Source organism: Aedes aegypti, chromosome 1 (assembly GCF_002204515.2).
Source record: "Aedes aegypti strain LVP_AGWG chromosome 1, AaegL5.0 Primary Assembly, whole genome shotgun sequence".
Classification (NCBI taxonomy): Eukaryota; Metazoa; Arthropoda; class Insecta; order Diptera; family Culicidae; genus Aedes; species Aedes aegypti.
In genome coordinates, this window is record NC_035107.1 from 289,131,008 (window position 1) to 289,149,681 (window position 18,674).

General features: G+C 43.3%; 1 protein-coding gene across 3 annotated transcripts in view; it reads left to right on the top strand.

Moving 5' to 3' along the window:
* Positions 1–18,674, top strand: part of LOC5565596 (transmembrane protein 132C) — a 464,081-nt gene that overhangs the window by 437,763 nt on the left and 7,644 nt on the right. Inside the window, exons 3-14 of one of the 3 annotated variants that reach the window (XM_021838116.1) lie at positions 741–914; positions 976–1,201; positions 1,263–1,406; positions 1,475–1,677; positions 1,744–2,056; positions 2,113–2,360; positions 2,422–2,614; positions 14,399–14,504; positions 14,574–14,963; positions 15,025–15,217; positions 15,282–15,402; positions 15,568–16,431. In XM_021838116.1, the coding sequence (XP_021693808.1) occupies positions 741–914; positions 976–1,201; positions 1,263–1,406; positions 1,475–1,677; positions 1,744–2,056; positions 2,113–2,360; positions 2,422–2,614; positions 14,399–14,504; positions 14,574–14,963; positions 15,025–15,217; positions 15,282–15,402; positions 15,568–16,431 (3,175 nt within the window). Of the gene's footprint in view, positions 1–740; positions 915–975; positions 1,202–1,262; positions 1,407–1,474; positions 1,678–1,743; positions 2,057–2,112; positions 2,361–2,421; positions 2,615–14,398; positions 14,964–15,024; positions 15,218–15,281; positions 15,403–15,567; positions 16,432–18,674 lie in introns of all 3 variants that reach the window. The other 2 variants (XM_021838113.1, XM_021838114.1) reach the window with 2 other exon arrangements.

An 18,674-nucleotide genomic window follows, 5' to 3' on the forward strand; every position in this document is an offset into this window, starting at 1 on the left:
CCTGAACCACATAATCTCAGAATCCTAAGCAGGATGTGCTTAGAATCATGAGTAAGATTTGTTCAGAATCCGGAGCAGGATTCGCTCAGAATCCGGCTCAGGATTCGCTCAGAATCCTGAGCAAGATGTGCTCAAAATCCTGAGCACGATTCGCTCAGAGTCATGAACAGGATTCAGAACAATAAGCAGGATTTTTTCAGAATCCTGAGCAGAATTTGCTCAGAGTCCTGAGCAGGATTTGCTCAGAATCGTGAGCAGGGTTCACGCAGAATGTTGACCAGTTTTTTTTTTAGAATTTGCTCAGAGTCCTGTCCAAGTCCAAGTCCAAGTCCAAGTCCAAGTCCAAGTCCAAGTCCAAGTCCAAGTCCAAGTCCAAGTCCAAGTCCAAGTCCAAGTCCAAGTCCAAGTCCAAGTCCAAGTCCAAGTCCAAGTCCAAGTCCAAGTCCAAGTCCAAGTCCAAGTCCAAGTCCAAGTCCAAGTCCAAGTCCAAGTCCAAGTCCAAGTCCAAGTCCAAGTCCAAGTCCAAGTCCAAGTCCAAGTCCAAGTCCAAGTCCAAGTCCAAGTCCAAGTCCAAGTCCAAGTCCAAGTCCAAGTCCAAGTCCAAGTCCAAGTCCAAGTCCAAGTCCAAGTCCAAGTCCAAGTCCAAGTCCAAGTCCAAGTCCAAGTCCAAGTCCAAGTCCAAGTCCACGACTAACTCAAACCATTTAATCACGTTTTTAAAACCAAATTTCCATTCACAGGGCTCGCGTCAAGGCTGGCATGCGAATCCTGGGAGCCAGCGCTTCTTCGGATGACTGGAACGTCTCGGTGGAGAAGGAAAACACCAAGCATACCGTGGCGAGAGTGACGGCCTTCCGTAAGGATCAGGACCCGGACAGCCCGGTCAACTCGTTCGATGACACGAGCTCTAACAAGTAACTTGTCAACTCAATTATTCTATCGAAGATTTCTAATGACAATTTTATATTCCTACAGAGTAATGGAAGTATTCTCCTGGCTGCTGGAAGTGGCGAACGATACCAAAGATCATCACGACGGAGGGCGGATAGTGTGGTCGGTGAGCTACGTGCACGACGGACCCAAGGTCAAGGAACTGTCAGCCGAAGCGTCCGGTGCTCCGCACGAGGAAGGCCGCAAGAAGATCGTGGCCAAGCTGGAGATCCAGAAGGACGACATCCAGGCAGTGCTTCCGATTGCGAAGGTAATGTTGCATCACTTTGAACGCAATGAGAATCGATTAATCGACGGTTTGTTTTTTGCAGAACTGGGAGCTGATGAATACGGCCGTCCTTACTGGCCGTCAGGTATCGCAGGCCATGAAGGTCTTCATCGTTTCGCAAGCGGGGAAGGTTGCGGACGTCACATTGCAAAGCTCCTGTCAAGCTGAAGATGAAAGCGTCATAAAGGTAGTCGTCCATCTCCAATACGAATTGCATTCCACTAGACAAATCCTATCGTTCCTCATCCTCAACAGGTTTCCTCCTCGTGTAGTTCCGTCTACGTGGACGGTTCGGAAGCCCGTGGGTCATCGAATGCTTCGGTTCTGGTCAAGTACGGCACCTACTCCGGATTGGCGAAGTTCACGGTGTGGATGCCGGAGTTCCCGCTGGAGGTCTCCGTCGCTGATTTCCGCCTGTCGCAGATCAAGGGCTGGAAGATTCCGGAGGATCACAATGTGTAAGTTGGTAGCGGAATTGAGGAAAGTTTTTGGAACAAGCAGTTTAATCGAGGGGTTTATTACAGAAGTGCAAACGGAAAAATGCGTCGCCGCAAGCGAGCGTACGGCTGGGGTCATCACAATGAAGATTTCGTCAACGGAGTATCTCCGGAGAGGAGCGTCTGCCGTGCTCGGTATCAGCAAAGTCCGGTGGAGGTGTACGCTAGGTTCCTGGCCGTGGATCAAGATTCGGGACGAGTGAGTTACCTGATTTCGCGGCGTACGGGTTTGAGGGTGACGGACCTGGTGCAACCGTTGCTTCGGGTGGCCGACCCGAAGATTGCAACTCTGAGGGGTAGAACGCTGCAGGGAAGAGCCATGGGCCGGACAGATGTTCAGGTATGCATCGAATATTTGGACAAACCCATGAAGTTCAATGATTGGGATCATTTTAGGTTCTTTCACCAATAACTGGAAGAGTCATTGGAGCACGGGAAGTGCGCGTCGGAAGCGATAAGGTTAGCATAACTCGACTTTTGGTGCGAGTTGTTTCCGGCCTGCAGCTATCAATCAGCAGCGATAACGCCATTGAGAATGGATACATCGCGGAGACCTCGGTTACCCGGAAGCTAACTGCTCAGTACCAAGAGGGGCTACTAGATATCGATTTGGAATTTTCCGATGGTTCGAGAACACCTTTGAGGTAAGTTGCGACTTCCTTTGAACCATGGGATTGAAGATTCACACCTACCCTTTCATTACAGGGACATTTCCGTAGACGATTACTTCTTGCTGGTGGAAAGCCTGGACACCGAAGTAGTTGCCTTTGCGCCCATGCTGGCCTCGCATCACCCCCGAGTAATAGCCGTCGGTGAGGGGAATGGTGATTTGCTGAGGGTGACGCTGTTGCTCTCCGAGGAGTGTCGACTGCGGCGGAATATTCCGGTATCGAAGCAGGTAGGTTGACATGTTGTTGGCGTAGCATCTATTCTAGGATCATTTCAGAACGATTGGCTGATGTTTAGGAGTAAAATTCTCCATCGAAACTAGATCCAACATCAATGCACTATGGGACAGGGACGCAATCTGGCGGGACAAAATTAATAACTCGGTAACAAAGCGTTTCCGGTATTTGCTGTCTTCGGCAAAGTTTTTTGTTACAACGAGGACCATCTACTGACATAAACGGATAGTTCGTAAATCGTCCGCATAGGTAGCGCCACAATCTAACTTTTTACTTTGACGTTCTAGAGACTTGGCATGTTCGGCAAAGTTGTTCATTTTGATAAAATAAACAACTCTCTCGAAGACGTCAAAATTCCACAGCCTACTGTTTTCGAGTTATTGGGGAAATTAGAGAAAATTAGTGAAAAAACGAGTTTTTTCACCGAATTTGACATTTTTCCTAAGAACCATGTCATATAATATTTTTTGCTGATAAATATATAACAAACGCAAGCTCTGGTGGAAAAATTTTTAATAATACGGCGCATAAAATTAAGAAATTATGAAAAAAACTGAAAAATAGAGCATTTTTTGCACCTTAATATCTCCAAAAGCGCAAAAAATCGCAAGCTCAAATTTTCAGGCAACATAGAGCAATACTTGATGAAACGGATGTCAAAATTCCAGAGAGGTATATTTTGGTATTTTTGAGATCTATCATTTTTTTTACAATGATTATATTTATCCAATACAGTTAATTTCCATGAGGAATCTGAAGGGACGATCGACTTCAAGAAATAACGAGTCGTGGAACAAAAACTTTCAGAAAACTGTTTGAAAAAGCCATCATAGTAGCCATGAAATTCAGTTTAAGAGCAGTGCCTTGAGTTGATATCAAGTAATGCAGATGAAAGTGTAGATTAAAACTGGGTACATAATTGTTTTTCTTCAATAATTTTAATGATATAGTATGCCATGAAAGACTTGATCATGTGTCAGTTAATTGTTGTCATCATGGTTCGAGGCGAGCAATTTATTTTGTGAATGTGTTACTTTTAACACGGAAAATCAAATTTTAAAGCATATTCATGTCGATATCTCTAAATACTAAAATTTCAGATCGCACGATCTCTTGTCCGGAGCTTGAAGATTTATTTAAAAGCGGAAAGAGCGTTGATTCTTGGATGTTTCGAAACAGAGGATACAGATCAAAGGTATCAATTTGGAGATTCCTTCGATTTTGAGAACTGTTAGATTGTGTAACCTTAAATATGTGTTTAATCACCGGATTAGCTTAAACTTTGAGCTTCCGGAAAACTGTGACAACGAATTCGAGATGAAATCCAAAGCCAGCTTGTACTGTGAGCAGGTATAATAATTTCATGAAATAATAAAATATATTTTTCCGATAATTTAAACATACACTTAGATATTTGCGTAATGGAAAGGAAACCGTAAAAAAATTAAAAAATCTCAAAAACACCAAAATATACCTCTCTGGAATTTTGACATCCGTTTCATGAAGTAATCCTTTATGTTGCCTGAAAATTTGAGCTTGCGATTTTTTGCGCTTTTGGAGATATTAAGGTTTAAAAATTGTTCTATTTTTCAAGTTTTTTCATAATTTCTTAGGTTTATGCGTCGTATTATTTCTTTTTTTTTCCACCAGAGCTTGCGTTTGTTGTATATTTATCAGCAAAAAATATTACATGACATGGTTCTTAGAAAAAATGTCAAATTCAGTGAAAAAAATGGTTTTTCACTAATTCTCTCTAATTTCGCCAATAACTCGAAAACAGTAGGCTGTGGAATTTTGACGTCTTTGAGAGAGTTGTTTATTTTATCAAAATGAACAACTTTGTCGAACATGCCAAGTCTCTAGAACGTCAAAGTAAAAAGTTAGATTGTGGCGCCACCTATGCGGACGATTTACGAACTATCCGTTTATGTCAGTAGATGGTCCTCGTTAAAACAAAAAACTTTGCCAAAGACCCCAAATACCGGAGACGCTTCGTTACCGAGTTATTAATTTTGTCCCGCCAGATTGCGTCCCTGGCCCATAGTGCAATGGTGTAATACTAAAGCATGAATGGGCTCATAAAGTCGAATCCGTCTCAACGCATTTCTCTAGAAGTTGGTTGTTCATTTCAAGTCATCTTCAAATAGTTTAGAAAAGTCTTTCATTTTGAATCAGAACTTATCCCCAAAGCAATATTTAATGAGCAGGGTTTACTGATTCAGAATATTCCGCTTTGGATACTTCTTTTTTCGACCTTCCAGTTTCAGGATTGTCCAAATGTCTGGAATTCTTGGCGGATTGCATCCGTTGTCGAGTTATCTGCAGAAATTTGAAGCGATTTTAGGAAGTCCACAGCAATTCCTTATGAGGATTACCTCTCTAAAGGATTTTTTTTTATTTGGGATTCTCGACAAGTTTCCAAGGATACCCACACCGCTTCAATAGGTTTGCAAGGTGTGACTAAATTTCTCAGATACTTCCCAGGGATACCTGAGATTGCTAAAGTTTCATGGAAGTGTTCAAAGGCGTTTTCATAGTTTCCCAGGAGTTTTTAAATCGCATCCATTTATTTCGAGGATATTTCGAAAGAATTTTTAGAAGCTTCAAGCGGTGAGTTTCCAAGTTAGAATTCCACCTAGAAATCTGCAAGAGTTGATGTGGATATTAGTTAATTCCTATAAAGACTCCATGGAATTTCCTCTCATGATTAGGAAAAAAAACATACGTCCTTTCAAGAGTTGTGTGAGATTTTTGATTGAGAAGTTGTGAATAACTTGCCCAAGGTTCTGCGAAAATTGCACCGCTATTAAAAAAAAATATCTGTGCATACTAACCTATATTTTCCAAAAATTCTATTCTTTTCAAACTCATAGGATCCTTATGGGAAACTTCCTAAAAAGATTTGGATGGCCCTAGCAATCCTTCTAGCACCCCGTAGAACCTCTGTGTAACACAAGCATTCCTCTGAGTACTCCTGAAATTCTCTTGGGATCCTCTGAGAATCCTTAAAATCTGCTGAGAATCCCTTGTGTTATCGGCAACACTGTTGACGGCGAAGAGGTGGTGAAACCACTGTCGCCGTTAAACCATATAAAACCCGTATGGTTTGGGATGCGGCTGCAAAAGCGTGAGGGGTCTGCTTCAACGATATGCTGCTTAAGGGGCCTGATCTCCTTTTTGTGGATGACAAGTCCTGACGAAGATGTTCAGGTGTAAGTGATGAACGTTGCGATGTTTGGTGCTACAAACTCTCCATACAAGCGCAGTTCGTAATAAACTGGAATGCGTCAGAATTCAGTATCCTAGGGTAGTAGTAGCAGTAACCAAGAACCATTACGTAGATAATTTTCTCGACATCGTTGATTCCGTTGAAGAGCCAGTAACACTAGTAGAACAAGTGCAACAAATCCATGCAGCGGCGGGTTTCCAATTCAAAAATACAGTGTCCAACGAACAGGAAGTACAAGACCGAATCGAGTTCATCGACTAGTAAGCCACAGCTCCTGGACAAAGACCGAACACACGAACGTGTCCTGGGCATGGTGTGTAGTCCAGCAGAAGACACTTTTACGTTTAGCCAGCAAGCAGTTGAAGAGGTTGTTGATACCAGTTGTGCTGTTCTGACAAACGTCAAACTGTATTCTGATGCAGGAGATTTGGCGCAACTGGGAACAGACTGGGACAAACCAATTGCAGAGCTGTTACACGTGCTGTGGGTAGATGGATTGAACAGTATCGGAGGAGGATCAACGATGTGTACGTTCAGCGCTGTTTCTTCAGAGACTTCGGGCCGCAGCAGGTTAACGATATTTAGATCCATGTCTTCACGATTTATTTTATTCATAGTCGGGTACCAAAAAAAGCTTCAAAAGCCTGGCCTTGTATGTGTTGGCGCTGTATGGGACTAACGTTAGGCGTGCTTAACCACTACAAAACTTTCCCTACTGCTCTTGTTCCTCGATCTCCCTCGAAACTACATCATGAAACTTCATCGTCAATCTCAGTCCCTAGTTGTTCTGCTACGTAGTTCGTTGTTGGAGCTTAACGTCGTCAAAAACGCTGTTCACCAGGACTGTGTGACTGTGTCTCTGTGATTTGCCCAATTGACGGTTTGGAATTTGAGGCTTTGGACAGCTTTTTGTGTGACGACGCATACTTTCCCTGCACTGGCCTCGCGTCAAAGCCTTGTTGAACTTATACTAGACGCTCATGAGCACTTCGTTGCTCTACGACGACTCGTTTTCCGATGCTGCTGTTCGAGCTCTCCTGGTTGACCAGTTGGATGCCGAGGTCGGTCCAGCGATTCCGGTTGGAGGTTGACTTCCTGTTTACTGACGCCCCGACGACCCAAATCGGTCAGTCCCTGACGATGGAGCTAGCCTAGCTCCGGCTTCTTCATGCTTCGATTCTGGCTGGTGGAGTGGTCCAGTGATGCCGATTAGAGGATGGCTTCCGGTTCACTTGCGCTCCGACGAATCAAACCGGTGGTATGCTACGTAATACTCAGAATAGTCGCCGGCGGTGGATCTATCCTAGTCCGACGAAGATTTTCCCGGTGGCGGAAGATCTCCCGAACCGGTGCTATCCGAGCAGATGCCGGGGTCGTTCCTGCAATTCCGGTGGTGGGAAGCTTCCGGTTCACAGGCACCCGACGATCATTTGCCAGTGCAACAACACGATCTACTCAACTAGTTCCCGATGGTGGACTTAGCCTACTCCGACTCGGATTTGGTCGGCCAAGTGCCAGGGTCGGTTCTGCGATTCCGGTTGGACGATGACTTCCGGTTTGCAGTTGCCCCGACGACTTATTACCGATACTACGCTACGCCCGCTCTACTCGGTCCAGTTCCCAAAGAATGATCTTACCTACTCCGATCGCGACCCGCAGCTCTCTGGTCTTTACAACATCTCCTTTGCAGCAACGACATAATATGGGTTATGCCCCTGTTTACCGCATTCCAAGTGTTTTCATGCTGGCACATGTTCTGTACGATGTTGTCCGGATTTAGCATCATGTCGCTTCGTATATCCCTGGATAGAGAGCAGTCGAATATAACATGCTCTGAGGTCTCCTCGTTAGTTGGACAGGGCGAACAATGTGGTGACTTTGCGTGTCCGAATCTGTGCAAATATTTCCGGAAGCATCCAAGGCCTGACAAAAACTGGGTAAGGAAAAAGCACTTCTCCGTGTTTTCTGGTCGTCCACACCAACACGTTAGGCATGAGCCTGTGGGTCCACCTTCTTTTCTCTGAGTTATCCCACTCCTGCTGCCACTTGGCCATTGTATCCAATCTGATGGGATTCCTCACATTCCTGGTGTCTTTTTGCTGGTAGCATGTTATGTCCCCAGCCAAAGTGATCAGATGGGGTTCATTCCGGCGATAACGCACACTGCTTCCGACGATGTAGTGCGGTAGGCACTCGTCACCCGTATAGCCATGAGCCGGAACGTACGTAAGCTTCTCTCGATTGAGTATAGTTGTCAACGCTGCAGCCCAAGCCGGGACTCCGTATGGACGATGATTTGGTCGCCAGAAGACGCCTCGTACTGCTTCTTGTTCCTCCAATGTTTGGGCATGATCCTAGCTACAGAGTTAGCTGCTTTCGTTGCCTTTTCGCAGGCATAATCTACGTGGCTGTTGAAGTTTAGCCTGTCGTCGACCATTACTCCAAGGTGCTTTAGAGAGCGTTTCGATGGGATTGCGTGTCCTCCGACATTGATCTCCAACTGCTGAACCGCTTTGCAGTTGCTGACCAGCACCACCTCCGTTTTATGATGAGCCAACTGCAGCTTGACTCAAGTCATCCACGATTCAATGGTGTCTAGCGATTCCGCCGTCAGCATCTCCATCTCCTCCGCAGTCTCGCCAGTTATCCCAAGAACGACGTCATCTGCGAACCCGACGATATCGACTCCATTCGGCAGTGACAATGTTGATCTCGAACTGCTGAATGGCACCACCTCCGTTTTGTAATGAGCCAACTGCAGCTTGACTCCAGTCATCCACAATTCAATGGTGCCCAGCGATTCCACCGTTAGCATTTCCACCTCCTCCGGCTATCTCGTCAGTTATCGCATGAAAGACGCCATCTGTAAACCCGACGATCTCGACTCCATTGGACAGTGTCAAGGTTAGCACTTTTGTCGTAAAACAGTACCCAGTTCTGAATGTAGCTTTGTAAAACTTTACACTTTCGGGGACTCGCATTCTGTCCTTCAATCCTTCCGCAACCGTTATCGGCTCGACGTTAGAGACTTGGATACCGGCATTTTCTTCATCTACGTCAGCGTACGGTGGGAGTAGTGTAGGAAAGAGGCAGTCCACTATCATATTCAGTTTGTCGTGGCACATTACAGCTGGTATTACTGGGCTCTTAATCTTCGCCATCACTACTCGATATGCGTAGTACCAGGCATTTCCGTCAGCTTCCCTGCGCAACTCCTTGTAACAGTTCGATTTACTCGTCGCTATTTCCCGTTTGAACACGGCTCTGGCCAGTCAGTAAGTCACTTTACGCTTTTCCATGCTGGCTTCGGATCTAGCTTTCTGCACGCGTTTTCTGGCTCTTAAGCAGGCTACACGTAGGGTGCTGCCAACGCTTCTTACTGCTCGGAGTGTTTAGACGAAAAGATCCTTGTCGAAACGCTTCGTCTTCCACCTACGTTCTCTATTCCTCCTCTGCCATACTGCACAACTTCTCTGGCCGGACGCTAGTGTGTCGGCCTGAGTGAATTCAGAACGCTCCAGGCATTTCCCACGAAACGAAGTACTAACGCTAACAGTTAAACAGATTGCAACAAACTGCGTCAGCTGTTGCGAGATTGCGCAGTGTAGTTTGGTGCGTTTGTCGCAGTTGTCAGTACTGTAAGCAGCTCCGACGCCGCCGTTGATAGGTCTACCTTCAAAAGTCAGATTTACTTCTTTTATTCGTCCATTCACATATGTTGGCGTTGATTTCACGGGTCACTTCGAAGTGACAGTCGGTCGCAGTATTGTCAAACGGTGCATATGTCTGTTTACCTGCCTCACAGTACGAGCTGTTCAGCTAGAGTTGGCACACAGTCTGTCAACTAAGTCATGCGTTATGACCTTTAGGCAATTCGTCATCCGACGATGTGCTCAGCCAGAGGTCTTCTCCGACAATGGTACCAGTTATGTGGTAGCAAATCGCCTGCTGTCAGAAGAAATGCCGAATATCTCGCGCAAAGCGGCATTTCAACGTTCTTTACCATGGAAGCGAATTGTGGAATCATAAACTCTCGCCTGCTGACTTACGTACCTTTGGAAGTAGCCGTTCAAGAGGCGCTTACTCTGAACCACTTCTTGTGGTACGGTTCGAGAGGAGCCAAACAGCGTACAGATCAGTCAATTAGCCTCCGAGACAGTTGGACAGTCACTAAGAACATAGTGGACGAATTTCGGCACAGATGGGTGTTTGAGTACTTGCCTATGTTGACTAGAAGGTCGAAGTGGTTCGAAAAAGTTAAGCCGTTGGAGCCTGGCGATCAAGTCGTAATAACCGACGAAGAAGAACAGCTGGGACCAGACATTGCTTCAAAGATTCAAGAATTTTTTCCCAGGAAAACGATTTCTGCAGGATAAATTCTTCAAGGAGTACCTATCAAGGATTACATCAGATATATATGCAGTGATTTCTCCAAAAAATCCTCCATGGATGATTGCTGGGATTCCTGAGCTATTCCTCTCCAGATTCTTCCAGTAATTATTCCTGAGATTTCTTCAGAGATTTTTCCAAGGATTATACCAGGAATTCCTCCAGAGATTGCATCAGAATTTTTTTAAAGAATTCTACAAGAAATAACTTAACGATTTCCTATAAGAATGAAATTCTTCGCGAGGTTTCTTCAAGAGTTGCTGCCCAATACTACCTCCGGGTAAATCACTGCAATACATTTTCCAAGATTTTTTTTTCATGTTATTTCTCCAGATATTTTTTTGTGGGTGGCCAAAAAATCCTCCGGGGATTCCTCCACGATTTTTTCCAGCAATTCCACTGAAGAATGTTTGCTGCAGGAATCCCAAGATGAATCCCTGCAAAGATTTTTCTGTAGAAATCCCTGGAATAATCCATGGAAAAATCTTAGAAATTCTTAGAATATTTTCTGATGTTATTCCTGGAGGAATTTATTAGAGAATATCTGGAGCAATTTCTAGAGGAACTCTTGACGTAATCCCTGGAGGATTTTTTAGAGGCCAAGTACGAATCTCTGGAGCAGTTCCTGTGGAATCCCAGGAGAATCATTCTGAGAAATCCTTGGAGTAATTCATGTAAAGATTTTCCGGATAATGTCTCTAAGAGAATCTATGAAGTAAATTCTTTAGGAGTTTCTTGAGGAATTCGTGAAGTAATTTCTTATATTTTTCTGTTTCTTTCTATAGCCACGTTTCTCAACAGGTGGTCCATGAACCCCTGACCATGTGAAAAGGTCGCTAAAATGAGCACCTCCCGGCGAGCCGTTTTTTCGCGCCTACCATGGTTGAGAAACAGTGTTATATAAGGATGTATATAGCGATTTAACGACCAATTTTTGAGAAGTCCTGTAGAAATGTTTCTAGAAATCCCTCCAATCAAATCTTCACTGAGATTTCTCAAGGAATTTCCCCAATGATTTCTCCGGGAGATTTTCCAAAAATTCTTCCAGAGATTACACCGAGGATTCCTCCAGATATTGCTCCAAAGATTCATCAAAAGATTTCTCCAGGTTAAAATCTTTAAGGAGTACTTATCAAGGATTACTTCAGATATATATGCCATGAATTTTCCAAAAAAAAAACTCTCCTATGAATAATTGCTGGGGTTTCCTCACCTATTCTTCTAGTAATTAATCTTGAGATTTCTTCAAGTATTTTTCCAGGGATCGGTCCAATGATCCTACCATATTTTTTTCCATGTATTCTTCAAGATATAACTTTACGATTTCCTGTAAGAATTTCTCACGAGGGTTCTTCAAGAATTCTCTCTTCAGAAAAATCGCTGCATTAATTTTTGTAATGATTTTTCAGGTAATTTTTTTCAAAGATTCGTTCTGAGCGTCCAAAAAATCCTCCGGGGATTCCTCCAAGTTTTTTTTTCTAAAAATTAATGCCATGATTCTCTCATGAATCCCCCTGAAATATCTACAGAGTTTCGTTCCGGGTCTCCAAAAATTCCTCCGGGATTATTTCACGAAATTTTACATAAAATCCTCTAGAAATACCTTCCTTGAAGAAATTTTTGGAGTACTCCCTGGATAATTTTCTGGAAAAAAAAATCCTGGAAAGATTCCTGAAGCTATCCATAGAAGAACCTCTAAAAAAATCTAGAGTAATCTCTACAGGATTTCCCGGTTAAATCCATGGAGAAATTCTTGCAAGAGCCTACAGAGGGATACCCGAGAATATCTCTGGAGGAGTTTTTTTTTTAAAAGACACTACACGTTAATGCTTCCAGGGGGCTATTTGCCCTTTGAAGGAAGCACCACACTAGTTCCAGAAGAATTCCCTGGAACAATTTTTGAAGAAATCTCTGCAGGAATCCCTGTCGAGATTTTCCTGGAAAACTCCCTGGACGAGTCTGTGGAGTAACCCTTGTAGGCAACTCTGTAGTATTATCTGGATAAATTGCTGAAGGAATCACTGAAGGGTAACCTGGGTATATTACTGGAGGAATCTTTTAAGTATTATCTGAGATATTTACTGAAGGGCTCACTGAAGGAATACCTGGAAAATCCTTGGAGGTATCCCAGGAAGAATCACTGTAGAGATTTAGCTGGAGGAATCTTAAGATAAAGCCCTATAGAGGATTTCCTGAAGAAATCCTTGGAATAATCCATGGAGAAATCCGAGGAGTACAATTTTTAGAGGGATTTTGTTTAAGTTATCCTTGGAGAAATTCTTGAAGAAAGTGGTGAGGAAATCTCTGCAGGAATCACTGTTGAGATTTTCCTAGAAAACTCCCTGGAGAAATCTCCTTTTAAATCCTGTAGGAAACTCTGAGTAAATTGCTCAAGAAAATAATGAAGGGTTACCTGGGTAAATTACTGAAGGAATCTTTTAAGTATTATCTGAGACATTTTCTTAAGGACTCCCTGGAGGCATCTCTGAAAGAATCCATGGTGGAATCTCTAGAAAATCCTTGTAGGTGTCCCAGGAATAATCATTGTAGAGATTTAGCTGGAGGAATCTCAAGATAAATCCCTGAAGAGGTTTTCCTGAAGAATTCCTTGGAATAATCCATAGATAAATTCCAAGAGAATTCTTTGGAAAAATCAATGGACTGATTTTAGGATCTACATGAAGATTTTACTGGAGGAATCCATGTAGAGATTATCACCCTGTAATTTGTAATGAATATATTCTATGGATAATTTCTGATGTTATTCCTGGAGGAATTAATGGGAGGAACTCTCTGAGGAATCCCCGGAGAATTTTTAATGGCCGAGTATAAGTCTCTGTAGCAATCCCTGGGAAACTAATATGACTATTCCTTGAAGTAATTTTTGTAGCGATTTTCCTGGTTTTGTCCCTGGGTGAATTCCTGAAGGAAATTCTTTAGAACTCCCATGAGGAATCCCTAGTAGAATCCCTGATGTAATCCCTTGATTTTATCTTCAGAATAATTCCGTGAAGAATCTTGCGATGGCTACTTGGGGATACATGTATCCAGAAATTTTTGGAGTAATCAGGTCAAGTCCTAGTGTAATTCCTGCGGAAATCCGTGAAAACATTTGACAAAAATCCTTACAGAGATTTTTCTGAAAGAAGCTTTGGTGGAGCCTTTGGAAGATTTTGTAGAAAAATATTTGAACAAATACCAGAAGTAATCGCTTGAAAAATCTGTGAAGAAATATGCGGAAAAACTCCGGAGTATTACTAGAACAGATCTTGGAGAAATCCATGCGGAAATTCATGGAAGAATCACAGAAAAGATTTTCCTGGAAGAATGTTTGAAGGAATCAATGGAGCCTTACTGCTGAAACTCCTTTCAAAATCTCTATAGGAAACTCTGTAGAGTTTTCCAGCAGAAATCCATGGAATAATCATTGGAGAAATTCCTTGTAGAATTCCTAGAAGAACTCCTGGAGGAATTGTTGACTGGTGTTAAAAATCTGGTAGCGGTTATAAGTTCTTCCTGGAGGAATATTTGGCAAAATCCCAAGTGGTATCCCTGAAAAAAATGTTTAGGGATGTAGGGATTACGGAGGAGATTATTTTGGAATCAATTTTTTTTAAAATCACTGGAGAAATCTCCGAGTCAGCTCCTGGAGAAATCTCTAAAATGGTCTCTGCAGATATTTCGCGTGGAATTCTGGTAGGAATATCTGGAGATTTTCCTGAAAATGTCGTTTTACTTATGGGTAGTACGCTATTCATAACTACTAAGCAAAAGGATGCTGAAACTTCAACCAACTTGTTTTAAACGTTTCATAAGTTACTTAAGCCCATTACATATAACACTTTTTAACATAGAAAAGGTAAAGTAAATTTATACCAAATTACTTTTTTATCAAAGCGTACGCTTATTTCGGCACTTAATTTCCCGGTAGTTTCGATCGTTTTCCCTCTCATAAAAGCTTCAAAATCATTTAAGAAAAAAATCCCAGTCATTCTTATTGATACCTTGACATAGCTTGATCACCATTCCACCAACGCATCTGCTAAGTTCATGTAAAACTGATTTCCGTATCTGCTTCCTTCCAATTTTCAATTCGTTTCATTCGACCCTCAAACCTCTACGCCAGTCACTGAACCAACTCTCCCCATTCTGCTTCCAGGGCATGAAATCTTCGGTGGGACCACTGGTGAGCGCCCTTGCCTCGGTACAGGTGGACTTCAGCTCGTCGGACATCGGCACCCGGCCGGACACGGTGCAGAACGACGGTATAGCTGGCCGAGACCGCAAATACCAAGGGCGCGAACTAAGTGGTAAACTGGATGATATTTTGATAGGTGTCGCGCTCAAGGACGACAACAGCCAGGAACCGGCCGCACTGCAACCTTCCCGGCAGCATCGGGGAGGTATCCCAGGGTACGTCAACGGCAAGAGCATGGTCTACGCAGACGCCACCTCGCTGGAGATTGGGATGTACGTTTTGTTGGCGGCGTTCTGCTTGGCTATTGGAGTGTTCGTCATTTCTTGTGTTGTGTACGCTTCCAAGTTCCGACCGGTCACGATCGACGTTACGGGAGAGGCCAGCGTCCGGGACGGAATGGGAAATGCTTCGGTGCTGGGTGGCAAGGGCACGGAGTCTACGACGAATGCACACGATTGGGTGTGGCTGGGAAGGGCCACGATGGATCGGTCGACTAATGGGCAGGAAATGAGTGGAAATCAGAGAGGTTTGGATTCATGTGAAGCATTTTGAACAATTGATACTATGAGACAGTTCCTTTATTTCAGATTCACGAATGCACATAATCAACAATCCAATGAGCTCAAAGTATGGAGACGCCGAGGAAAGTATCGTCCAGGTCAACAGCTTCGACAACCCGAATCACATCCAGCTGCCATCCGGTGCTGGTGGAGAGGGACAAATCGGTGTCGTGAATTCCTGTACCTACAACAAGCGCGATCGCAGAAGTCGAATAGTAAAGTAAGTCCTTTTAGACGTAAATCCTTTCATCATGAGAAATTAATTCTAAACTTTATCATTACAGTGAAGACGAGAAGGCTCCTCCACTTCCACCACATGGAATTCCAATTATAGATGGAGTCGACTATCGTCCACCAGTTCCTCCACACAGGAACATGGGAGTGACGGCCAACGTAGCAAACAGGGTAAGATTAGGTTTCGGTTCACCAATATTTCCTCGAATTTCGATTTCGATTAATTTTAGCAATTGTTTAATTATGCAATTGCATTCGGGGAACTGGTTTTGTTGGACAACCGTCGACTTTTCCCTCCAAGATCACCTTTAGGTCTAACGATCCCTTTCATTCCAGTCACAAGAACCGATCATCCAGATGCGCAACCCGAGGCCCAGACTTCATCCCCGCTTCATCCGCAACAGCAGCTGCTCAACCACTAACCCAGCATTTGAAGCACAACTCCACGGCAATCAACCGCCCCGTAACTTGAACTTCACCCAGCAGCAAATCAACGCAGCGCTGTTCAACAACAGTATTCCTCAGTATTCGGTGCAGCCGATCGTTCGGCAGTCCACAAAATCGCCACATTCTTTCGAAAACATGGGATTCTCGGTAGTTCCTCAACAGCAACAACAACAGCATCAGCAGCAGTTCCATCATCATCCGCCGTCGGCGATAGTGGCGCCATCCGGTAGCAGAGCTCAATCCGACGACCTGCACATGGCCGAGCGCTTGGTGCAGCAGTGCGCCCAAAAGTCGGCATTCAAGTTCGACACCATCAACAATCAGTCCAGTAGCGGCAGGAGTAAGGCAACGGTGGTTGCCATCGGCAGCGGAAATCCCGTGGCCGGAAGTAGTATTAAAGAAGGCGCACCGACCACGGTGGAAACGACCGCGGAGATTGCACCGTTGCCGGTCAGCGAGAAGCGACGCTCCCGAGGGGAAGAGTGCAGCAGTGGCGTCAAGACGCTGGAGTCCAGCTCGGACGATAATGGCGGCTTTGTGACGCCTCCCGATGAGCAGCAGCAGCAGACGAACAATCAGCAGTCCAAAATACCGAAACCTCCGCTGCCACCGAAGCACAACAAGCCGACGGTCGTGGGCAATCCCATGTTCGCGAACACGCCGGACAGTGAGCTGGGCCCAGGGGAAAGCCTCGGATTGGACGATCTAGATATGGACTACGAACAGATCATGCACTATTTTGACAATTTGAAAGTAAGTGTGTAAGATTTTGTTGCACGTTCAACGTCCTTTAAGACGTTTTATAATATTTCTCCGATCCAATCGATTCAGTGCTTTTTGTATCCAGTTTCCCGAATGACATACGGTCCCTAGGTCTTACTCCACTTGGTCCATCAACCTCGCGACGCTCAGATACGTATTGTAACGGTCGTATTCGAGCATGAGCAAAAATAGATAATCATACAATTCGTAGTTGCTACTTCGTTATTGACCTGAAGAATCGAATTTGCACAGAGATTTAATGAATGGGGATGAGGATGAGGATAAGCTTACCATTCTCAATGTGCACAAATAGGTTGCTCAAAATTTGAAAGTAAATGATGGCGCTGGCCACATTCGAGGAAGGGAAGGAATGTTAATGGATCATAAAATAACCAAAACGGCTGGTATGGAAAGCATAGATAGCACCACCGCAGCCTTGTGTGTTTGACAGAACAGCAATGCTGTCACAATGTTAGATCCCTTATAAAGTGGCGCCTTTGTTTTGATACGGTGAGCACTGGCAAAAACTACCTTCAATGATCCATTAGACAATTTTTGATATTAGAGACCGAGTATACCTCTGCATTTCCACAGTTGTCATGGAAGGGACAGGGGTTGAATTCTGAGAAAGTTGAGAGTGTCTCTCACTTATCGCTTCCTGTAACAAACATGATCCACTACACATGATGAGAGTCTGTGTCTCGTTTAATTAGTCACATTGGCCACATTCCGGAAATCCTCATCATGCACCTGGTTATTTTAGGGAAGTGCCCATAAACGAAACAGATATGAGGCTTGCGACACATCAATCTTTATGAAAAATTTAATCAACTTCCGGAATATTTCCAAAAAGGCTTGGTCTTCAACATAAGTGGTTAAAAAATCCTGAAGATTTATATGTCGTTAGCGTATACCTGTTCTCATGACTATTTTTCGATGGAGATCAGTTGGCCTGAAGGCTTTTGGAATATGGTCAATGTGACCAAAAATGTTTTAGATAGTTCCAGCCATAAGGTACCGTGGGGCAAGTGGGTAATGAAATTCGCATAGTTGAGATTCTTCAAATTGTAGAGACTTTAAATTGAAACAAATGAGGTCGTGTATATTTTTTAGCTTGACTCCCACCAAATATAAGCAGCATGGTGAAATTGATTTTTATGAACAATTGAAGAAAAAAATACAGAAAAAGCTTTTGAAAAATGTCTCCTTACTTTTCACTTGCCCCACTTTTGGGGCAGTTTACCGTTTTGAACAATAAATTCAAAAACAAACAGTTATATTCACGATTTCTATTAGCTTTAACATTTGTTAAGGCTTCCCAATGAACGAGTAACATGTAAACAAAGAAAATGTTATTCTTTTCACTTGAATTTTCTTCTGCTCAGCTATGTTAGTTGAAATGATTCGACAACATTATAACTGCAACATTTCCAATGTTAGTTCTTACATTAGAGGACAGCAATTGCATTTCTGCTCTGTAGAATTTCCATCGCTCGTTATTTGTTTCCGATAAAGTCGGATATGACGTCGGATAACTCTTCGGGAGAAATCAAACGGAATTCTTCAATAACGTATTTAGAATATTTTTTATGTGGATAAACCTATACCCCATTTTTATGTTTTGAACTAGCTTTACATAGACATTCCACGAGATTTCCGTGTGTACTCTAATATTGCAACTTTTCAGTCAACGTCTTCCTTTTAATTGTCCGAAGTAGACATATTAATATTGCAATGTTTGGCAACATCTTTTAGAAAAGTTCCATGATTTCTAATAGCTTTTAACGCTTGAATATAGTGTTTCTTGAATTATCAGCACGTTTTTTTTTCTATGATAATTGCGAACCATGTTTACTTATGGCTACTTAAAGAGAAAACACAAATTCAATCTCTAATGATAAACTTTTCACTTGCCCTACCTAATAAAAAAAATTGACGGTGTTTAAATTTAGTTATTTTTAGGTCTACGTCGAATTAATTCTAAAACTTTTTTTATTGCAGTTTGAAACTGTCACAGAGGACAACTAAGAAGTGGTACAGGAAATTATTTTCCGCAACTTTTTTCCACTGAAAATATTGAAATGAGATTGTACGCCGCCAAAAAATATATCAATTGTTTTCACTTACCCCATTTACCCACTTGCCCCGCGGTACCTTACTTGATTTATAGAACTTTGAAGATTGATGTGACTTAATCCTGGTGTCATAGTCACTATCGCAAGGTACCCAGAAGA